The 25,443-nt window shown below is 42.7% G+C and overlaps 1 protein-coding gene across 1 annotated transcript in view; it reads left to right on the plus strand.

Annotated features, from left to right (window-relative positions):
- The window catches only part of LOC126482113 (uncharacterized), a 166,363-nt gene that overhangs the window by 105,323 nt on the left and 35,597 nt on the right, over window positions 1–25,443 (plus strand). Inside the window, exon 3 of the mRNA XM_050106088.1 lies at window positions 3,798–4,233. Coding sequence (XP_049962045.1) covers window positions 3,798–4,233 — 436 coding nt within the window. The remainder of the gene's footprint in view (window positions 1–3,797; window positions 4,234–25,443) is intronic.

Below are 25,443 nucleotides of genomic sequence, written 5' to 3' on the forward strand. Positions count from 1 at the left end.
TGTCGTTTAGTTTTCCTGTCTCCTTCCTGTGTATTTTATTAGCATCACCAACCCTTTGTTTTATATTTTAAGTTCCACAATTTTCCACCATTTTACCATTTCAGTCACCTATTTTGTCGCGTGCTTTTATTATGTATTATCTTAATATTTTTAAAAGAAATTCTGTAGGCTGAAGAGCGGCGTACTAAGCTGCTGCCAGCCCGCCCCCTTCAGGGGGAATCGAAACTCAATAAAGGAAAAAAAAGAATTACTTCGTTGAAGGCATATATAATCTGTTTTCACGTACAAGAACAGTGACCAGGGGCTCATGAAACAAATAGCGATAAGTCTCGCAACTTCATTAACAACTTTGTCTTTCGAAATGGAACAATTTTTTGGCGACAGAATAGCAGATCTCGATGAGACGGTGGTCCTCCACACAGTCCCAACTTGGCCCCATACTATTTTCATCTGTTTCCAAAACTTTAAGAACACCTTCGAGGAATCCACTTTGTTAGTGATGAAGCGGTGCAACCAGTCGTAAGATTGTAGCACCGTCAATAAGGACAAACATTCTACAGTGACGGCCACAGCAAACTTGTCTCTCATTGGGACAAATATGTTCGTCACCCGAAATAAATCTGCAGACATGAAGAGTAAGGATGTAGAACGTTAATAAATTTTGTTGTATTTAAAAAGTTTTAATGGTTTTCACATAAATCATCCGGGAGCATTACTTTTCAGCACACCCTCTTCATTCTCACGTAGATAGAGATTTTTGTTGTGAGGTTGCATCCGCTGAAAAGCTCGGCATCCGGAAGTTTACGTCACTCCCCTACGAAACTTGCCCTGCGGATACAACAGCTATGTGATGCTTACGTTTCTCTCGACAGATATCTCTTTCGTGGAGACAAGACAAACTGCGTCACATCAAAGACGGCTGAGTGACTTTCCAGCGAAAGAGCATTTTCTTTGGCACAAAAAATGCTTAAACCTTAGTAAAATCTGACGCGAAAGCGTGACATTGCGTCTTAACGCAAGAAACTAAGATCCCAGTATCCAGTGTACTTTTACTCAATGATTATTTGTTACAACTACGAGAAAGTTATGTCATTTGTCTCATCGACTTCTACTATTCTTCCGGCAAAAAATAGCAGAGTGATGTTTAAAACAATGAAGCTGATGCTCGTTTCTCGCTTATTAATGAAGTTGCGAGAACGCACTTCCGTTTGTTCCATGTGTTCTTCGTACTGTTCTTCTAGATGAAAACAGTAAGAAGTAATTTATAGTGAAAAAGTTAGCCGGCTCACCTTATATGATGGGCGATCCTGCTAAAACAGTTTACCCTAATTATATCCATAACCAATAAATGTATCGAGATGCGCCTTTGTGTAAGCTGCAGCGGAGAATGTGGTGAATTTTCTGACGAACGCAAGCAACTTTTAACGTTTATAGCTGCCGAATTACGGAACTGGCTTTTTTGATGGAACTACATACTTTTTATTGTGGGACTGGAAGGGCTTCCAAAGAGGACGAGATAATAGTGGGCCTTGACAAATTAATAAGATAACAGTGCCGTTAAACTCTAGCATTCTAAGACTAAGAGGTTTTGTTCAAAAAATGTTCAAATGTGTGTGAATTCTTAAGGGACCAAACTGCTGAGGTCATCGGTCCCTAAGCCTACACACTACTTAACCTAACTTAAATTACCTTACGCTAAGGACAACACACACACCCATGCCCGAGGGAGGACTCGAACCTCCGACGGGGGCAGCCGCCCCGACCTTGGCAAGACGCCTCAGACCGCGCGGCTACCCCGCGCGGCAGAGGTTTTGTCTAACGTCCTGGAGGCGACAACATTTTTAAAGGCTGAGCACGAGTTCGAAAGAGGAGCGGGTAATGATAAGGAAGGAATTAAGTCGTACTCTTTTCGAAGACCCAATATCGGCAGTATTTAGAGAACCCCTTGGAATTTGGTAGCTCTACGGGATTTAATCTTCAATGAATGGATTCCGTTGCGTACTGAGTGCCTGAAGATACTTCTGGACGGTATTCCTCACCAAATCGAGACAAGAGGCGCTGTTACACGGTATTAATGTGGTACCTCCTGGGCTTAATTTTTTGACCCATGTGTTTATGTCTGTGAGCGAAACATTCAGTGACATGTGATGACAAAACACAAACGTCACACATCTACCCGTTGCGATCCTCCTATTGAATCCAAATTGCTTTAATATTAGCGCTTTTACTCCTGGTGATGCTGTCATTACTTCGTGAATGAGATACAATATATTGAAAATGTCTGCCTTAGAAAACTGTGAGTGAATTTACTATACCACGAAGATTTACTACACCACGAAGATGACGTGCTACAGACGCGAAATTTAACCGACAGGAAGAAGATGCCGTGATGTGCAAATGATTAGTTTTTCAGAGCATTCACACAAGGTTGGCGCCGGTGGCGACGCCTACAACGTGGTGACATGAGAAAAGTTTCCAACCGATTTCTCATACACAAACAGCAGTTGACCGGCGTTGCCTGGTGAAACATTGTTGTGATGCGTCGTGTCAGGAGGAGAAATGCGTACCATCACGTTTGCGACGTTGATAAAGGTCGGATTGTAGCCTATCGCCATTGCAGTTTATAGTATCGCGACATTGCTGCTCACGTTGGTGAGATCCAATGACTGTTAGCAGAATATGGAATCAGTGGGTTGAGGAGGGTAATACGGAACGCCGTGCTGGATCCCAACAGCCTCGTCTCACTAGCAGTCGAGATGACAGGCATCTTATCCGCATGGCTGTAACGGATCCTGCAGCCACATCTCGATCCCTGAGTCAACAGATGGGGACGTTTGAAAGACAATAATCATCTGCACGAACAGTTCGACGACGTTTGCAGCAGCATGGACTATCAGCTCGGAGACCATGGCTGCGGTTACCACTGGCGCTGCATCACAGACAGGAGCGTCTGCGATGGTGTACTCAACGACGAACCTGGGTGCACGAATGGCAAAACGTCATTTTTCGGATGAATCCAGGTTCTGTTTACAGCATCATGATGGTCGCATCCGTGTTCGGCGACATCACGGTGATCGCACATTGGAAGCGTGTATTCGTCATCGCCGGCGTGATGGTATGGGGTACCACTGGTTACACGTCTCGGTCAGCTCTTGTTCGCATTGACGGCAATTTGAACAGTGGACGTTACATTTCAGATGCTTTACGACCCGTGGCTCTACCCTTCATTCGATCCCTGCGAAACCCTGCATTTCAGCAGGATAATGCACGACCGCATGTTGCACGTCCTGTACGGACCTTTCTGGATACAGAAAATGTTCGACTGCTGCCCTGGCCAGCACATTCTCCAGATGTATCACCAATTGAAAGCTTCTGGTCAGTGGTGGCCGAGCAACTGGCTCGTCGCAATATGCCAGTCACTACTCTTGATGAAGTGTGGTATCGTGTTGAAGCTGCAACGGCAGCGGCAGCTGCACCTGTACACGCCATCCAAGCTCTGTTTGACTCGATGCCCAGGCGTATCAAGGCCGTTATTACAGCCAGAGGTGGTTGTTCTGGGTACTGATTTCTCAGGATCTATGCACCAAAATTGCGTGAAAATGTAAGCACATGGGAGTTCTAGTATAATATATTTTTCCAATGAATACTCGTTTATCATCTGCATTTGCTCTTGGTGTAGCAATTTTAATGGCCAGTAGTGTACAATCAAAGATAGAGAAGTTCTCGGCAGACACACTGTGCTAATCAGACTTTGCACTGTATCTCACTGAGTGACTGCGTTTGTTGTTCACTTTCAGATCACACGGCCACGGAGGCATCCACGAAGATGATGACGAACATGATGCTATGCCGACGCATCCAGCTGATGCACGTGGAGGGTAACGAGTGGTGGGACATCGGCTACAACTACCTGGTGGGCATGGACGGCTACATATACGAGGGCCGTGGCTGGGGACTGGTGGGCGCGCACACGTACGGCTACAACTCGCGCAGCCTGGGCGTCGCCTTCATCGGCTGCTTCATGCAGCACGTGCCCACGCCGGAGGCCGTCGCCGCCTTCCACCAGCTGGTGGAGCTGGGCGTGCGAGAGGGGCACCTCACCCCAGACTGCCGCGTCATGGGCAACTGCCAGTGCACACCCAACGAGAGCCCGGGCAGGGCCTTCTACGAGCTCATGAAGACGTGGCCGCGCTGGGCCGAAACGCCCCCGCCGCCCCCGTGGGACTCTGCCACGTAAGTGTCGACAATCTAGCTGCCCACTCCTGTCTCCTAAAAGGTCAAGTTTATTGTCTTGTACATGAAGGAAAAAAGCTCGTTAGATGGGAATTTTTACACTGACGTTTTGCTGTTTGGACATTTCTGTAGCGCTCCTAATATACAGAGTATCTGAGAAATCCTCATTACTCCAATAATGATCGAAACAGACGAAATTAATGAAAGTTTGCGCTGCCGCTGGGACTCGAACCTGTGTCTTCTTGCTTGTGAGGCAGAAACACGAACCAGTACGCCACCGCAGTACGATGATCAGCTTTGCTGCACAAACTACCTAGGCTGAGTGCCCTCCCCAATACAAACTTCAATATCTAAGGGAAAAATGAAGTTTGTTTTGGGGAGAGCACTCAGCTTAGGTAGTTGGTGCAGCAGTGCTGACCATTCTACTGCTGTGGTGTAATGGTTAGCATTTCTGCCTAATGCCGGCACGGTAGCTCAGCATGTTCGGTCAGAGGGCTGCGTGCTCTCTGTATTAATAATAAAAAAACTAAGTCAAGGAATCAGTGATCAGCTTGAACGGATGTCTTGTGATGTCCGCCCAGACCAAACGCAACGAACTATATCGAACAAAATGAAAAAAAAGCAAGCTAGAAGACCCGGGTTCGAGTCCCGACCGCGCCACAAATTTTAATTCATTTCGTCTGTTTCGATCATTATCGGAGATAATAAAAAGAGACTTAAATGTCTCAGGGAAACATTTAATTATAAGACCTCATCACTCCGTTGCATATTGGTCTACTTACATATACAAACTATGTTATCTAGAGGTTCTGTATGTGCATAATCGTGTCTGACACGAGATCTACGCGTCTCCATGTCCTTCTTGTCATCTTTCGGGGAATCCCAGGGATACCCTTTGAAAACCTTAGTCAACAATTTTTCGTAAATCTTGATTAGTCTGGTACTGACGTTGGGCACATGGGACGCGATTGTTCTCCATAATGAGTTGTCTGACGTAGGGAGATTCGGTCTTTGAAGTGGCCTTTACAATCGAACTGAAGATGTTGCTGATCCACATTCAATCCAGCAGTCTCCAAATTATAAACGGGGTATTGCCTTTTCTCGACGTGGAAGTTTACCGTAAGCCAGAGTGGAAGCTTGGACACAGAGTTTTTAGGAAGCCCACCAACACGGACAGGTATCTGCATGCATCCTCCCACCACCATCCTCTGGAAAAGAATTCGGCCCTGCAAACGTTAACTAAGAGAGCGTACAGGATCATCGATGAACACAACCTGCGAACTGAACTACAGAACCTCAGGTACATTTTTGGAGCTAATGGCTACGACATGAGGATGATACACAGAACCATGGCGCCGAAGGAGGAGGGCAACAGGGAAATGCAGAAAGAAGCACAAAACACCGTCGTGCTACGATATGTACAAGGGCTTACAGAACGTCTGGGCAAAATTATCCGTCGGGCAGGCATTAAGCCGATTCTTCGCAGCTACTACAAAATAAAAGACATTCTGGGCTAGACGAAAGTTACAATTCACATTGAAGTGGACTGACAAGGCAGCCAGTCCACAGTGACGGGTAGCCGAAAGAAAGGCACGCGTACACACGCCGACGGGCGTCAAATACTGGAACAGGCTACGTAATTAATGCTATGAAGAAAAGTACGTAGCTGGATTAATACTTATCTTTAATCAATCATTGTGGTACATCGCTCTTGACTATACACAGGAGACTTTAATTACAATCACTGTAAGGCTAATGGCGCCTTGCTAGTTCGTAGCCATTAACTTAGCTGAAGGCTATTCTGTCTCTCGGCTAATGAGAGTGAAAGGCTTCGTACATCTAGTCGCTAGGTAGGTCGTCCGTCCAACTGGGGCGAGTGCTTGTTCGTATCACGAGACCTGCCTTGTGGTGGCGCTAGGTCTGCGATTACACAGTGGCGACACGCGGGTCCGACATGTACTAAATGGACCGCGGCCGATTTAATCTACCACCTAGCAAGTGTGGTGTCTGGCGGTGACACCACACACATGTTTCATGCCGCCGGAGTTTATGAAATCGGGTGCGAATGTGGACTGGTGTATGTTGGTGAGACTGGGCGTCCAATAAGCACAAGGTTAACTGAACACGAGAGATATATCCGCCTCAAACAGTACAACAAATCAGTGGTGCTAGAACACCAGGGACAGTTCAGGATGAAGATCGAATTTCGAGAGGCCCTCGTACTGGCGAAGCAGCCGTTAAGTTTGAGGAGGAAGATTAGAGAGGCTATAGAAATAGCCAAGCGACCCGACAACATGAATAGAGAAAACGGGTACGGACTTCCAGCGTCTTGGCTGCCAGCAGTGACAGCTTTGCGGAAGGACAGCTCTCGAAAAGCAACAGGTGCTCGTTAGGCCACAGCGGTGGAGGGTACACAGAGCGCTGACGCGGCCTAGTCGACACTAGGCAGTTAGTAAACAACGCTACGCTGTAGTCGCCGCTTAATCTCCTATTCGCCGATTTCCACCAATGGCAAGAAGTAAAGGAAACTCCAATGAAAAACGCTCATTTCCTCCAATGACAACACGCAATGCAAAGACGAATAAAATGAACTCCTAGTACCCTTCCTCCTCACCCTCACATCCAGTGGCCGCACTCCTCCATAGTACATAAGTATCCTAACTAGTACTCATTCAGCAGTTAGCAATACACCCTGAGGAAGTCGGAATTTTACAGATGACAATGCGGCCTAAAACACAGAAGAATTCTATTGACAGTCTCCAAATTGTTATAATTAATTTAGCATACAGCCACTAATGTTTGGAATGTATTCCTCATTGGCGCGTTTGTAGAGTCAAACTCCCAACATCTGGCTGAGTTAACATTCACTTAAAAAGCACACAAAGTCATAGGGTTAACACAGGCACCCAGATGATGGGATCTTGACTCCCGAAACGTCGTTCTAAGATTACGCTCCCAGCGTAGGCGTTATATGCTAAATTAATTATAACGAGTGTCTTTCCAGTTGCTACGTCCGTTTCTTAAGATGGATATTATTAGAAGGCTTCCACATTTTTGGTCGACAGACTCATGCAACTGAACAGCAATGTGTGCTAGACTGTGCTAGAGCTCTGCCTACTGTAGCCAGAGACGGTTTATGATATCTCGTACTTCGAGATCAGTTATTAAACGCAACATGTCCAAAACGAATTTCCTTTCACACGCCTTCATGAAAATCTGGTCCGAATGGGCATCGCGATGACATACTACCCCATATCATGAGGCGGGTTCCTTTCCAACTTTGCGCACAATGGGGATTATACATAGACCATAGAACCGCATGCCTCCTGTGTGTGACTGGGTTTCGTGTGATGTCCTTAGGTTAGTTAGGTTTAAGTAGTTCTAAGTTCTAGGGGACTGATGACCATAGATGTTAAGTTCCATAGTGCTCAGAGCCATTTTTTTGAACCTCCTGTGTGAATTGCGATATATCGCATATTCGTCAGAATGTAACACTTTTGAGCGAGGCAGCATATTTGGAATAGTATCAGCAAAGCACGGCAAGCTGGAACCCACGCACAACTATCGGTCAACATCCTTTCATTTTCTAATCTTTCTAATGTGGTTATGCATTTTTGACTGCGGTGCTGAAGGTTTAGAGCTGGTCTTTGCCGTATGTATTTCACTGGAGGTGGCGGTGGCGCAAATTTATGTTCCAATTTTCTTACTTCCTCCGGGCTGTCTCTCTTTGACAGTGCCTGAAACAAAAGCACATTTTCCCCAGGGCCTCATCAAAGCCTCTTCTAAGCGCACATTATCCCTGTCACTACCCTGCCTGTGGACGTTCGTGCATCTAGACACACGCCAGTAACAGTTCCTCAACAGTGTAACCGTGTCCGCCTTACTTTACCCTTGGCTTAACAGCAGAAACAATGGAATACTGAAACATGGCTGTACAGTACTGACACCAATTCCTTTCGTCAGCTTCGAAGATGGTATACCAATAAGACAACTCCTGTATTTATTTCCACACTTGAACAAATTCAAGAGGAGTATAGGGACATCCTGGGTACACGGTGGCTGAGGAATCAGTAAATGATTTTAAAGTGAACATGGGACACGTACCCGTGGTATAAGAGTAGCGTCTTTGTCTAGTAAGAAAAACGTTCACATACCGAGATCGAACCTAGCCACTGCCTAAATTTTAGATAAAAATCATCAGCAATGGCGGACAAAGACTTCTGGCATAAAAAGTCACCCTCGTCCTGCCAAAGGGCGTCTATATAGGGCGGATGAGCTGACACAGGTCCAGGACATTCTCTTGTCCCTCGAGTTGCAAGCTGTTCTTTAAACGCGGACGAATCAGCAACGATCAGCGGCATGAGGATGCAGGAGACAATTGAAACCACTGCATTAAAGACTCATAAGATGTATTCACGCGGCATGTGACCTGTCATTGAAAAAGTGTCACGATGATCTCTCCACAAGCTAAAGATTACGGATTAATTCCGCATTCGGATCTCCGTGAGGGACTACCATAGGGGAGGTGAACACGAGAAAAAGATGGAAAGACAAATGAAAGGGTAACATCCTACGAGACGGATAGTACAATGACAGAAGTTTGAACGTAGTAGGAAAGCTAGAAAACCCGAAAAGTCAAATGCTAAGGGAGAGAAGGGGGGGAGGGGGGTTGAGTTGCTTGGGGAAGAGACCAAACAGTGGGGTCATCGGTCTCATTGGATAAGGGAAGGATGAGGAAGCAAGTCGGCCAAGCCCTTTCAAAGAGACGATCCCTGCATTTGCCTGGAAAATCACGGAAAACCTAAATCAGGACAGCCGCACGCGTGATTGAACCGTCGCCCTCCCGAATGCGAGTCCAGTGTGCTAACCACTGCTCCACCTCGGTCGGTAAATGCTAAGGCTTAATATAGATATAGTGGGTTCAGTGAAGCGAAACAGCAAGATGATTGGGATTTCTGGTCAGACGAATATAGGGTAATACCAATAGCAGCAGAAACGGGTATAACCGAAGTAGGATTCATTATGAATGGGAATGAGTTACTGGGAACTGTCCAGTGATAGGATTATTCTCATAAGAATCGACAGCATTAGTTCTGGTATACATGCCGGCGCCGCAAACAGAAGATGCAGAGTCAATGTAGTTATATGAGGATATTGAATAGATAATTCAGTATTTAGAGGGAGATAAAAACATAATACTCATGGGGGTTGGCATACCGTTGCACGGGAAGGAACAGAAGAAAGGGTTTCGGGAGAATTTGGGCTTGGTAGTAGAAATGTGAGGGGAGAAAGACTAATTGAGTTCTGAAACAAATTTCGGCTAGCGATACCGAATAGTCTGTTCAAAAATCGTAAGAGGAAGAGATATACTTGGCAAAGATCTAGAGACACAGTAAGATTCCGTCTGGATGACATCGGAGGCAAACTTTTGAGCAGTTTCCAGACGACGGCTATATGTGTTTGGAACATACGCCTCGCCATCTACTGCATCGAGTCCGAAATCACATGCTGGATTGTAAGGCGTGCCCAGGAGCAGATATAAAACAGGTTCACAATTTAGAAATGATGAGCAGTAGACTGTAGTTTAAAAGAATGGTACGTAAGAATCAGTGTGGAATGAAGTGGGATACTGAAGTCCTGAGGAAGAATGAGACGTGTTTGAATATCGCTAAATTTGTGGATATCGCGATAAGGAATACAACAAATGGCTCTGAGCACTGTGGGACTTAACATCTGAGGTCATGAGTCCCCTAGAACTTAGAACTACTTAAACCTAACTAACCTAAGGACAGCACGCACATCCATGCCCGAGGCAGGATTCGAACCTGCGACCGTGCAGTCACGCGGTTCCAGACTGAAGCGCCTAGAACCGCTCGGCCACACCGGCCGGCAAGGAATACAACAGTAGGCAGTTCAGATGAAGAGGAGTGACGTGTCTAGAGCAAAACTACAGATATTGGAAAACAAACATTGGTACTACGTAAGTAACTGCGAAGAAACCATGGGTAGCAGAGTTTCAAACGATCAAAGAAGAAAGGAAATACAAAACTGCTTAGGGAAGGACAGGAATATAGCAACATAAATCATTTAGAAATGAAATAAACAGGAAGTGCAACGATGCAAAGGCCATATCGTTGCAGGAAAAACATGAAGAATCGAAAAAGTAATGAATGTCTGATGGATTGACTCAGCATATAGAAAAGTTAGAACCACATTCGGTAAAATTCAAAGCAACGGTGGTAACATTAAAAGTGTAATATTCCACTGCTAAAAGCAGAGGAGAGAGAGCGGATAGGTGCAGAGAGTACAATAAGGCCTCCGTGAGGTGGAGGAATTGTCTGAATTGTCTGATATGTTTGATAAGGAAGAGATAGGTGATCCAGTATTAGAGTAAGAATTTTAAAAATCGTTAGAAGACTTGATATCAAATGAGACAAAATGAATAAGTAACACTGATTCGGAACTTCTAAAATCATTGCGTTCCTGTGGCAACCAAACAACTATTCAAGTCTCTGTGTAGATTCTGTGACACTGGCGACATACCAACAGACTTTCGGGGAAATTTCATCCATTGAATTATGAAGATAGAAACGGCAGGTAAGTGCAATAACTATCACACAAGCATTTTAACAGGTCATTCATCGAAGATGCTGGCAAGAATAATATTGAGAAGAATGGAAGAGAAAACAGTTGTTCAGTTAGATGGTGATCAGCTCGGCTTCAGGAAAACTATAGGCACCAGACAGGCAGTCCTGTCGTTGCTCTTGGTAATGGAAAGATGAATGAAGGAAAATCAAGACTCGTTTGTAGTATTTGTCGACCAGAAAAAGGGTTCGATAATGTAAAGCGATGCAAGGTGTTTGAAATTCTGAGAAAAATAGGAATAAACTTTGAGGAAAGTTATACAAAGTGTACAAGAACCTATGGGGAACACTAAGTTTGGAAAACCAAGAATGAATTGCTCAGATTAAAAGGGAAGTAAGCCAGTGACGCAGTCTTTACTCCCTGCTGTTCAATCTGTGCATCGAAGAAACGATGAAGGAAATACACTGTCCAGATACATTAACGTGATCACCTGTCAGCAGGAAGATGCCATCGTGTCGAGGAAAAACAAACTTCACGTAGGGATGGATATGGTCCCCAACGATATAAGCATACCTTTGTAGATCCACTGTGCCTTCCAGAATGACGAGGTCACTCAGGGAATGGCACATTTCCCAGACCATAACGCTCCCTCCTGGTTGCAGGGTATGTGAAATCTGGTTTCGCAGGATAAAGCGGATCAGGTTATGGTTGTGGAGGGGGCCGTAATCAGTTACTGTCAGTTGCACAAAACACACAAACTTTTATTGTCCTAAAAAGAACTTAATTACACATTGCCTTAAAATGATCAAAATAAAACAATACGGCTGAAGGCCTAGTTAGGAAAACTTGAGATACTTCTTCCTGAGCTGAAGGCCCAAAACCACATCAAAAACAAGAACGGCTGAAGGCCTGAACACAAGTTATAAAAAAAATTGCTTTAAAGAATACACGCAGCTGAAGGCCTTACTTAAAAAAATATTTCTCGTAAATACTCGGCTGAAGGCCACACACAAGACATTGAACAACTCAGAGCTTAGCGCCTACTTAACAAGAATTTCAGATAGAGCAAATTTTTAAAAACATTTGTTTTAAACAAATGAATCATCAAATTTTAATTTAAGATGGCTGAAGACCGTATCTTAAAAAAAAAATTACGTAAAAGTGGGGCTGAAGGCCACACATTGGACATTGAACAACTCAGGGCCTAAGGACTTAATAACAAGAATTTCTGAAGGAACAAAATTTCAAAATTTAGTTTTAAACAACTCAGTCCTCATAATTTTAATTTTAATCGGCTGAAGGCCTTATATTAAAAATATTTCACGTAAAATCTCGGCTGAAGGCCACACACTGGACATCAGGCTAAAATGAAAATCACAATCTAAAACCAACAGAACAGTGGTGCTCAGAAGTGTTCCAAGGACGGCCTGAGGAGGTAGCTCTCACGTAAGGTGTAGTGAGACAGGCAGCCAAGAGTAAAGTTAAATAATCGGATGGCAACCCGACCAAGGGACGGCTGAAGGACACACCAGCAACCTAATCAGTTCCCTTCCGCCAGACCAACAGTATGACAGCAGAAAGTATCAGCTGAGGACAAAGATACCAGCAGCACTACATCTTCAAAATTGGCGTCTAAAAACAGCCAGGGCACAATAACCACTGTAAGAAAAAAATATGAACAAACAAGTAAAAGGCTGTCGAACTACACGCCGTGTTTGACAGCATCAACATGGCGAGGAAAAACACACTGCCAGAAATCTACACTAACGAGCAGGGCGGGTAACTGGGGCGTTAATGGCCACAAGGCAGAAAATATCGCTGGTGCACTCCACTGATAAGTAACAGCCAATTTAATAGTTAAAGACCATACAGGATGACGGCAGCAAAATTTCTCCAACTCCAACACACCATACATTGCTGCTAGCTGGAATGGCCCAGGAAGAAACAAACGGCAATGAACAAAGAGATGTCACAGTAGTTGAGGTTTCATAACAGGTTAACTGACCACTCAACTTCAGTGTCCAGGTTCGGTGGACAACGAGCTTCGTAGCTCCCGCAGTTAACGCCTCACAATTCCAAACCGTGCATGCCAGCGGTCCCGGCCTGACCTCACGCCACGGAGACTTCCTCACTGCTCTGTCCCAACTGACCGACTGCCTACAGCACACAGACAGCATTAAAATAGCTGCTCAGTCAAAACCAAACAAGCTACACATGGTTCCATGAAACACTTCCACAAACAACTCGAACAATATAAAACCAGTGACTGTGGAACAACAAGGACGAATCACAAGTCAACACACATGGAGAATCCAGAAGCGGTCGTCCCACAACACGACAGACTGAACGACCAACCAAGGTCGGGTGAGTCATGGCCTTACTGCTGCTCCATCCTGACTCAACTCCCAACACATGATGACCCAGAAATACTAGCGGTCGCTCCAAAGATAATACGACAGTGCTCTTATCGATAAGTGTTGTTGCTGCCACTCACGGGCAGGCAAGACAGCAATTTAGTGACGCCAGTAAATCGAATAAGAAAGAGGCAGCAGTATGGTAAAGACAAGATGACAAGGAATAAACAGCATGAACACAAGCTGTGCACGGCTCAGTATGTTCGCTTCCAGACGTTTCATGCCGTACACGCCAACAGCCATCTGCGCGATGGAGCACACAGCGCGATTCTAAAAAGGCCAGCTATTGTCACCTGGTGGATGTCCAGCTGCAGTATTGGTGTGCAAATTCCAGCCATTGTCGCCGGTGAACAGCAGTCAGCATCGTTTCAAGAATGAAGCCCCTGCTGTGAAGGCCCAAATGCAGCAACGTTTGCTAAATGGTCGTTGAGGAGACACTTTAGGTAGTTCCTTGGCTCATCTGGGTGGTCAGTTGCTCAACAGTTACATGACTTTTCGTCCATACACATCTCAGCAGCCGCTGTTCACCCCTGTGGCCAATGGTGCAACACCGTTGCCTCGTTGGCAGTTTTGAATAGCCACGCAAGATATACTTCAACCACGACGGCATGAAAATACACACATCAAAAAAAGTTTTGCATCATCCTGGTTCCCGAACTCCTGTGGATATTGTATCAAAATGGTTCAAATGGCTCTGAGCACTATGGGACTCAACTGCTGAGGTCATTAGTCCCCTAGAACTTAGAACTAGTTAAACCTAACTAACCTAAGGACATCACACACATCCATGCCCGGGGCAGGATTCGAACCAGCGACCGTAGCGGTCTCGCGGTTCCAGACTGCAGTGCCAGAACCGCGCGGCCACTTCGGCCGGCCGGATATTGTATCACAGACACAGTCCTTTGACTGTTCAGAGATGTCACTAAACCCACCCAAAGATGTAAACAACCATGCATGAGCAGCGCTTATCAGATGGAGGGGGTCGGACAGCCAATCAGTTCCAGTCATTCCACCAGGAAGGAGGTACAAGGCTCTTGCAACCATGCCTAGACGGTCAACACGGCGTTTCGATCCCGTCCGCATTGTTACTTTGTGACAGGAAGGGCTCTCAACAAGGGAAGTGTGCAGGCGTCTCAGAGTGAACCAAAGTGATTTTGTTCGGACGTGGAGGAGATACAGAGCGACAGGAACTGTCTCACTCAGGCTGCCCAAGGGCTACTACTGCAGTGGATGACCGCTACCTACGGGTTATGGATCGGAGGAAGCCTGACAGCTACATCACCATGTTGACTAATGCTTTTCGTGCTGCCATAGGACGTCGTGTTACGACTCAAACTGTGAGCAATGGGCTTCATGATACGCAACTTCGCTTCCGCCGTCCATGGCGAGGTCCATCTTTGCAAACACGACACCATGCAGCGCTGTACAGATGGGCCCAACAACATTCTAAATAGAATGTTCAGGCTCGCATCACGTTCTCTTCATCGATAACTATCGTATATGCCTTCCATCAGACAATCGTCGAAGACGTGTTTGGAGGAAACCCAGTCAGGCTGAACGCCTGAGACACACTTTCCAGCTGTGGGGCGGCGGGTGGAATTATTGTTTTATATAATGTTTTGTGATGTAGAAAAGAAGCATTTCCCGGCCGAAGCACCATATGTGGGGCGGCGGTTGGAATTATTGTTATTAATAATGTTTGAATGTTGAAACACTTCACGGCCGATTAACCATATGTGGGTCGGCGGTTAGAATTAATTGTTATATAAGTGTTCCTATTATTTATGCTGTTGTTTGCCGTTCCTAACACTGGCTCTCTAACTACAATATTGGCAACCAGAAAGTGATTAGCAAAACGTGAAGCCTGTAATTAGAATTCCTAGTGCCCACTTCATCTCAGACACACACTTATAGTTGCAGCTTATAGCTCTGAAAAATTAAGAGATTGTCTGGGATTCATAATCAAAAACGATTTTCTAAAAATTCTCTGTATTCTGAAAGTCACAGATGAAAGAAAAAGAAAAATCCACACAATCTGAGTAACAGAGCAGTTCAGAGTCTAATGTGCTGATGCAACTATAACTGTCCAAATTAAATGTTTAAATGAATGCTCGCCATAATTTAATGATTAGGTTCATCAAACGCCACGCTAAATAATGGTAGAATGTTTGTCCCGCGACGGGACAGGAAAATACGACATACGCAAACTGAAGATAGATAATTGAAGTCAACCCAGAATTAACACTTCACTCGAAAATGATTTCATGGTTACGCGTATCCCAAGTAACTTAATACGGCATCCGAGGCTGTTTATAGCAATGATACCGACGCGGCGTAACTCCCGACACAGATGGTGTGCTATTCAGCATCTGGAGAGAACTGGGGCCTTGCTTCCTCGCGCAGCGTTATTATATATAAAGCCGCGGTGCGGACGGCTAAGGGAACGCCTGATCAAATCGGCTCTCCCGACTAGCCGCTGGACTAGTAATGCACCACATTAAGTTATTGAATAAATGATAGCTTCTTTTGCTGATGGCCGATGAAGCTCTCAATTTAAATGTGCATTCAGCACACAGGTAAGTAATCATAATAAAAGTCTGACTTGGCTAAGTAAAATATTTTGGGCGAGAGAATTAATTTAATTACACTACACACAGTAGACGAGCTCTGAATTTGCCCTTTGGAGATACGCTATCGCTATAGTTTTATAGTTATTCAATTGAAATTTCTCACATCTTTGTGGTTATAGCGGATCTCCATTCTACTTAAACTTAAACATCCTAGCCTTATTTATTAGCCTACTTAATCTATCTTGTTTCCTTAAGTTTTAAGACAAAAACCAGAAAATTAAGAATTTCAACTAAAATCTTAATTGTGAGATCCAGAAGACTGTTTCTATTAAATAATTATGAAAAAGGAATCTAAATATAAATTTTTGAATCTCTAGCTCTTTTCTGTTGCGCCAATGATTCTTACAGAAAAACGTCCAAATTTCGAAAATGGTTAAAGTTATCGAACTGATATTCAACGCATATTAATTTAGCATTACTCCTGACATGCTAGAAACATTTTAGGTTCTTTACTTGATTTTTAAAGTATTGCGCAACATTTATGACGTCAGAGCTAGTTACAGCGGACTGGCTGGCACACAATGGAAAGACTGCTGTGAATTTACTACGGCGTGAGCAGGCTGCTTCCCTACATCACCCTCTACTTAAATTTTTGTTTCTGAATGTTAATGAACGAAAAAAAATTTAATTACAAAAAGGGAAGCAAGAGTACAGCTTAACTTCCTATGAAAATTTGAAATTGAAATGTAAACATATAGAAATATTAAAAGAAACTGATTAGCTACTTTGATTATTTAAATTGTTGGCATGTTCACTGCCTCTTAAGCAACATTATCCCTCAAAATCTAAGGAAAATCAATGAAACACTTTGGCATACATATTGCCTTAGACAAACAAACATATAAAAATATGTAAAATTATGAGAAACTTAAATCCATTAAATACATTTTTCATACACAAATTCAAAGAAAATAACAGTTATTCAAGATACATAAACAGATGATTATGTCTTAGCAGTCTTTTCTAAACCTGAAAGAAAATTTCACAAATAATTTTTACACACATGGTTGTAGCCGCTTTGGCTGGCGTTCTACACTTCCATTCACAGGGTAGAGGAGGGGAAGTTGCTATTGTGTGCGTCCTTCACGTTCACTCTAAATTACATGGGGAAAGGGGAGGGGTCACTGTGAGTTGTGTCCAAGTCACTCCACGTTTTCACGCAGCTACCAGGTTGCCATTATCTGGTTTGTCCTGTAGAACAAACAAAAAGAGTGCCTCAGACTCTGTTCACTTAATATCTAAGGGTGGGTCACAATGAAATGGGGATATATACATTTTATCTTTCAATATTTTGCTGGAACAAAGTTAACAGAACTTTTTCAATTTTACTCTCACGGTTACTTGACTGTCATAAAATCGGTAAACAAATGGCTCAAAACGCCGTTAGTCACTTACTAGAGAAAATTTATGCTAAAGGCATACAATCATGAATCCTATTTAATTTCAATTTATTATTTCTGGGCCGGAACACTGAACCAATGCTCGGTACATTCCTGATACATTTGTATTTTATTCACTTAGCTGACTCATCTTTGATTACCTTATACTTAGAGATAGTATGAGTATATTTGATTAGTAGTTGTATTCTCAGCTTCTTTGTACATGTGAGTAACTTGTGGTAATAGTACAATTCTGAGTGCTCAAAACACACTACGTTTAGTTGACTACTAAATCCACTTATTGGTCCTCTGCTGCTGTGTCAGTTCCACATCTGCAATTATGTACTTACTTCATCGAAGTTTATTTATGCTGAGCTATAAATAATGTTTCACGTCTGCCATTAGGTTACTCAATTATGTTGCTAGTGTATGTACTTATTTAACACTCACTCTATTAACATTTAGAGCATAGGATAGCACATTTATTTCATATCTATAGTGTATTGCAGCTGATTAGTTTGCTCACGTGGCAATCCATTTCCACTCGATTGGACGCTGAAACCACAGGTAGTCTCTCTCGACCTACCACTAAAGTGCATTAAGTAATTATGGACGAGCGTAATGCTAAATTCCTTAAACCTATAGGACACCATGAGCTGCTCTGTCTCATCTAACATAAGGGTACCTATGGTCGCATTCACGCCTCCAACTCATAACCTCAATACATGTAGGTGTGTCCTGTCACACACTACACCAAAATAATGGCCAGTTCCAACTTTATAAATACTTCAGGGACATGTCCTTCACGTCTCAACCACAAACACTGTTCAATTCTATTACACAGCCATTCCTTGTTACACAAGGTGAGTTTATTCTTACAACTTGTCTGCATATTTTTCATAACACTAAGCACTCCCTCTTACTATTTATTAGTTAGCTCTAATGCGTACACTAGGTCTCATTGCCACTTCAGATCCTGATTGAACTCGAATTTGTACATCATTTTAAAATATTATTGTGGGACCATTTCCAATAAAACAACACTTTGTACTCACAATATTACCAGGGTTCTATACATACTTGTTACTCAAATACATTTGTATCTTAATTACGTCATACTTCTCTGTTGTTTATGTCACAGTTAGGTTTGTCACAGTAGGTACATATATTTTTTTTCACTAATCGGTGGATAGAATGGTTACAGAACTCATGGCTTGATAACCATGACGGAAAATTTTTGTATTGCAAAGAAGGAGTCGAAACTATGGTAGATAGGAAAGATGAAGAATGAGTGAGACCTGAAGAGGAAAGAAGATCTCACACAACTGGGACTGCACAGCTGCCACACTGTGTAGAGGTTACAGAACAACCTCCTCCCTAAAGAATTCATTAGTTTGTTATTGGCTTGCTACCCATAACGGAAAATTTAATGTGTTGGAAAGGAGAGGTCGAAATTTTATGTGGATAGGAAAGATGAAGAATGAGTGAGACCTGAAATGGAAAGAAGATCTCACACAGCTGGGACTGCACAGCTGCCACACTGTGTAGAGGTTACAGAACAACCTCCTCCTACAGCGTTCTTTAGTTTATTATTGGCTTGATAACCATAACGGAAGATTTTAATGTGTTGTAAAGAAGAGGTCGAAATTTTATGTGGATAGGAAAGATGAAGAATGAGTGAGACCTGAAATGGAAAGAAGATCTCACACAGCTGGGGCTGCACAGCTGCCACACTGTGTAGAGGTTACAGAACAACCTCTTCCCTACAGCATTCATTCACTACCTACTCACTCTTTAGGTCGATCACGTTCCTGAGACCTAATAGCTTTTTACTTTTAGGGTACTCTAGCCTATATGCATTGGCATGAGGTTTTCCTATGATCCTAAAAAGTCCTTGGTATTTACTAAGATTAACACCTTCGTCCCAATACCTCCTATTTTTCAGAACTCGTATAGGCAGCTCCCAAGTTTCATCATTAGTTACTACATGTTTATCACTAAAAGGTATTGTAATTACTCCAGTTATCGGCAAGACCATTTTTAACTGGCTTCTTTCAAAATCAACAACACTCTGATATTTCGACAAGAAATCTATGCCAATTAAAACCTCAATACTGAGATTGTTTACAATTAAACATGGATGATCAATTAAATTACCATTAATGTTAAAGGGCAGCAAAGCTTCTTGCTTTACCGTTTTTGACACCTTACCAGTAGCACCAATTATTCTTAGTCCTGATACCCTCATTACTGTAAGCTTGTCTTTACCAGGTAATGCATCAAAGAAGGACTGAGATATCGCACTCACCTCACTTCCGCTGTCTAAGAGACAACGTACATTGATACCCAACATATTCACTATTATTATAGGGTGGCTTATTCTAGTTTGTACAGGTGGTTCCTCAAACTCATCCAATAGTTCCTTTTTGATTTGTCTCCAACTAAAGTGATCGACATCTGTCTTCATTACATTTAGGTCAAAGTGTGTAGGGGTTTCCTGAATTACATTTTCAGCTGCCTTTTCCAGTCGGTCTATTAATTTCAAATCGAAACACCGCACGACTTCATTACATTTAGTTTGCTGAACATGACCCAAATTACTGTAGTCTGAGCGATTCTGCGCCTCCAGACTGGGCATAACACTAGTTACAGCTAAACCACTTTCATTATTATCGTCGGGTTCCTTCTCAAGTGACAACTGGTCACAGCTACTGGGTTCATCGACCCCCAACAGGCTACCCTCTACATTCTCACTTACCTCCTGCCCTAAATCTATTAGTACAGTATCAACATCCTGTACAGGCACTTTAGATAAGAGCACATCATCCTCATTGTAAATATAAGCATGAATTTCTTCTGCTTCTTCACCTGACAATTCAGTATTTTGTAGCTCCTCCCTATCGTTACACTGCTGCGCCTTCTCTTTCTCTTCCCACTTAGAAAGCGTCTCTAACACGGTATCTATCAAATACTGTAAGTGATCTAATATTTCTGCTGTATTCTTAGATGCTACCGACCCTTCATCCACATGTTCAGTCTGAGTATTCTGATCTGTCTTACCAATTCCCGCAACTACTGGCTTAGGAAAAGTAACCGCCTGGTGAGCGCCAGTGTCCTCATAGACGGGAACGAGTTTTCCTGCCTCGGCCTACTACTATTTCCTTTATTTCCATTATAGTTAACTGGCACAGTATTGCTTTCCGCACTGTTGCTTGCCTGCTTAATTTTGTCCAGAACAAAATTACTGTCATTTGAATGCCATTGTTGGTTCTGATAATTATTTCTCCAATTCCTACCTCTCTTAGGATGGCGAACACCTACTGTTCTGATGTTTACATTGCCATTCTGCTCGTTCTTAGAATTACTACTATTGTTATTAGTATTTCTGTTATTACGTGCTTGCTCCTCATTGGCAGCCACACGCTCTACACGTTCCAAATATTCAATGAAACGATCCAGATTTTCTCTAGGGGCAGATATAATTCTAGTTTGCCAGTACCATGGCAGTTTGGCTTCAAGAACTAGTATAATCATTTCAGGTTTCAGCTTTTCGGCCAAATGTGACAAACGTGAAATCCATGACCTAGCAAACTCTTTAATAGATTCCTTGCCTGCATTGAAGCGTTTTCCACTCCAAAATTCTCTCAGCACTTCATTTTGCTTATTGCTAGACCAATACTCATTAATTAAAGCTGTTTTAAACTCCGCTAATGTTTTACACTTCAACATAACATCAGCTGACCAACGCATGGCGTCACCTGCTAAATGGCTTCTAATAAATGAGATTTTCTCTCGTTCAGACCAAGTTGGTGGAATCACATCTTCAAAATCGTTCCAGAAATCTAGCGGGTGGATATTTTTATCTGGATTGAACCGCAAGAACTGCCGACACCCGATAAAAGCTTCGTTTGCAGCTACAATTTGTTGCATACTACTATTACCAGAAGTTACTGAAGCTACTTTACTCTCAATGTTAGCAATGTTAGTACTAATATTTTCTACTCTCATTTCAACATTATCTACTCTTTGCACAATATGAGTAGTATCAGTTTTGATTGCGTCTACTTCTGCTTGACATATGTTTACTTTTATATGAACATCTTTAAACCTATCTGAGCACAGTTCAGATTCCGCCTCGATCTTTTCTGTCATGTTCAGCATTTCCAGCTTCGCATCTTCCATTTGGTAGTCTCTGCGAACTTCAGCAACTTCGGATTTTACTGTTTTATACATTTCAGAAAGCTGTTGAGCAACCTTTTTCTTAATATCCTCATGATTGTAATCAATTTTATAATTCAAACTGTCCAGATCCTCTTTCAACTTATTGCAACCAGCCTTGAAGAAAGTTTCTAATTCAGCTTTATTGGATTCTAATTTATTGTCCATTACCTCAAACCGTTTATTAAAATTGGTCTGGCTGGCCACAATCCTGTTATTTACCTCAATTACATCCTATTTTAATTCAGCTGTCATTTTAGCATTACTAGCAGCTATTGCTTGTAATATAACATTTAAATCCATAGCCCCAGTATCTTTGGGTTGCTCACTAGTTGGTTTCTTACCACACTCAGGTGACGAAAAACTAGCTCCAATACCAGAATCATCAAAACTAAATGAAGCTTCTGATTGATCAGTCATATCTAACTTCTCCTTCTTAAACTCTACCATTTCTGATGATTGTTTCATTTTTAATTCATCAGAGAAACTATCATCCAATAAATTAACAATTTCTGATTTCTGCTTTACTACAGGGGTCTCTATTATTGAGTCATTGCCCATTTTTACACTACTGTCAGGAGACAATACTTCAAATTTCACTTTAATATTACTATTTTCATGCATATTTACACTCGAATCGTTGTCTGGATTTACAGTTCCCTCAACAGACATAGGTTCTGATTTAAGTTTAACCTCAGTTTCTTCTGGCAGTTCCATTTCCGACAGTCCTTTAGTGAAGGTTAGTAAAATTTTTAACAGCTTTTCACTTAACTTAGTTCCTTCTGCACGACGTATGGCGTTGCCGGCGCGGCGTACCAGGATTACTGATGCGACACAGCACGCTGAACTGCAGACGCACTCCGATGGCTGTTGTTTGTTTGCGTGGCCCGCAACTGCAGGCGCGGCTCCGGCTGTTCCGGCGGACGACTGCGATGAGGCGAAACTGGCTTCTCGCGATGCCGGCAGCGCCGCTAGACTCAGTGCCAGCTCCGTCAATCCAGATGCGTTGTTAATCCAATTGCGTCGTCCACATGCACACGTAACACTTTCACTGTTCTATTACTCGGTTGCGTGTCGCATTTCACTCGCGAATCCGAATATTTAAAAATCACTTTCACTTTTACTCAGTTTATCTCCCGGCCGATGCACCATATGTGGGGCGGCGGGTGGAATTATTGTTTTATATAATGTTTTGTGATGTAGAAAAGAAGCATTTCCTGGCCGATGCATCATATGTGGGGCGGTGGTTGGAATTATTGTTATTAATAATGTTTGAATGTTGAAACACTTCCCGGCCGATGCACCATATGTGGGGCGGTGGTTAGAAAATTTTCTGTTGCATAAATGTTTGAATGTTGAAACACTTCCCGGCCGATTAACCATATGTGGGGCGGTGGGTGGAATTAACTGTTATTTAAATGTTCGTATTATTTATGCTGTTGTTTGCCGTTCTCAACACTGGCTCTCTAACTACAATATTGGCAACCAGAAAGTGATTAGCAAAACGTGAAGCCTGTAATTAGAATTCCTAGTGCCCACTTCATCTGAGAAATACACTTATAGCTACAGCTTATAGCTCTGAGGAATTAGGAGATTGTCTGGGATTTATAATCAAAAACGATCGTGAAAAAAAAACTTTCTCTATATTCTGAAAGTCACAGATGAAAAAAAAAAGAATCCACACAATCTAACTAACAGAGCAGTTCAGAGTCTAATGCGCTGATGCCACTATAACTGTCCAAATTTAATATTTAAATGAATCCTCGCCATAATTTGATGATTAGGTTCATCAAACACCACGCTAAATAATGGTAGAATGTCTGTCCCGCGACGGCACGTGAAAATACGACATACGCAAACTGAAGATAGATAATTAAAGTCAACCCAGAATTAACACTTCACTCGAAAATGATTTCATGGTTACGCGTATCCCAAGTAACTTAATACGGCATCCGAGGCTGTTTATAGCAATGATACCGACGCGACGCGACTCCCGACACAGATGGCGTGCTATTCAGCGTCTGGAGAGAACTGGGACCTTCCTCTCTCGCGCAGCGTTCTTATATATAAAGCCGTGGTGCGGACGGCTAAGGGAACGCCTGATCAAATCGGCTCTCCCGACTAGCCGCTGGACTAGTAATGCACCACATTAAGTTATTGAATAGGTCATAGCTTCTTTTGCTGATGGCAGATGAAGCTCTCAATTTAAATGCGCATTCAGCACACAGGTAAGTAATCATAATAAAAGTTTGGGCGAGAGAATTAATTTAATTACACTGCACACAGTAGACGAGCTCTGAACTTGCCCTTTGGAGATACGTTATCGCTATAGTTTTATAGTTATTCAAATGAAATTTCTCACATCTTTGTGGTTATAGCGGATCTCCATTCTACTTAAGTATAAACATCCTAGCCTTATTTATTAGCCTACTTAATCTATCTTGCTTCCTTAATTTTTAAGACAAAAACCAGAAAATTATGAATTTCAACTAAAATCTTAATTTATGAGATCCAAAGTACTGTTTCTATTAAATTATTATGGAAAAGGAATCTAAATATAAATTTTTAAGTCTCTAGCTCTTTTCTGTTGTGCCAATGATTTTTACAGAAAAACGTACAAATTTCGAAAATGGTTAAAGTTATTGAACTGATATTCAACATATATTAATTTAGTATTACTCCTGACATGCTAGAACCGTTTCAGGTTATTTACTTAATTTTTAAAGTATTGTGCAATATTTATGACGTCAGAGCTAGTTACAGCGGACTGGCTAGCACACAATGGAAAGACTGCTGTGAATTTACTATGGCGTGAGTAGGCTGCTTCCCTACACAGCGACTGCAGCATGGTGGAGGTTCCCGGCTGTTTTGGGGTGGCATTATGTGGGGACGACGTATGCCGCTGGTGATCATGAAATGCGCCGTGACGGCTGTACGATACTTGAATGCCACCGTTCGACCGATAGTGCAACCATATCGGCAGCATATTGGCGAGGGATTCGTCTTCATGGACGACGATTCGCGCCTCCATCGTGCACATCTTGTGAATAACTTCCTTCAGGATAACGACATCGCTCGACTAGAGTAGTCAGCATGTTCTCCAGACATGAACCCTATCGAACATGCCTGGGATAGATTGAAAAGGGCTCTTTATGGACGACGTGACCCACCAACCCACTCTATGGGATCTATACTGAATAGCCGTTGAGGAGTGGGACAATCTGGATCAATAGTGCCGTGATGGACTTGTGAATAGTATGCCACAATGAATACAGGCATGCGTCAGTGCAAGAGGACGTGCTACTGGGCATTAGAGGTACTGGTGTGTACAGCAATCTGGATCACCACCTCAAGGTCTCGCTGTATGGTGGCAGAACATGCAATGTGTGGTTTTCATGAGCAACAGAAAGGGCGAAAATGATGTTTATATTGATCTCTATTCCAAATTTTTGTGCTGGTTCCGGAACTCTCGGAACAGAGGTGGTGCAAAACTTTTTTGATGTGTGTAAATGATTCGATTCTGTTGGTTATGACTCGAAATTGTTTTCAAAAGATCATTACTATTGTCTCAATTTGGTAAGATTATAATATAGATTATATAAGTTATCAATAATTACTTTTCCTCAATTAGTAGCATTAATGTGGTGGAGGTTACAGGTTCCTCACATAGTCCACCCACTACACTCATACATGTGTTGTGCACTGTCCTGAACATCGCTGATGATAAAAGTGAGACATAAACGTAACAACTGCTAATGTCTCAAGAAAAGTCTTGTAAAAGTTGTAGACAGTACCTGCAGTAATCCAGAAATTGCTTCATTACTCGATTCGAAAAAGATAAATGAATTAATTGACAGCAAGAGACAGTAGTACCTACATAAGGGCTTCTACAGGGCTGTACGCAGTATTATTATTACTATTATAATCAGTGGCTGTGATCAGACACAAAGCATTAACAGCCTGAAGCCATCCAATTTTTGCCAA

The sequence above is a fragment of the Schistocerca serialis genome, chromosome 5, assembly GCF_023864345.2.
Source record: "Schistocerca serialis cubense isolate TAMUIC-IGC-003099 chromosome 5, iqSchSeri2.2, whole genome shotgun sequence".
NCBI classification, from domain to species: domain Eukaryota; kingdom Metazoa; phylum Arthropoda; class Insecta; order Orthoptera; family Acrididae; genus Schistocerca; species Schistocerca serialis.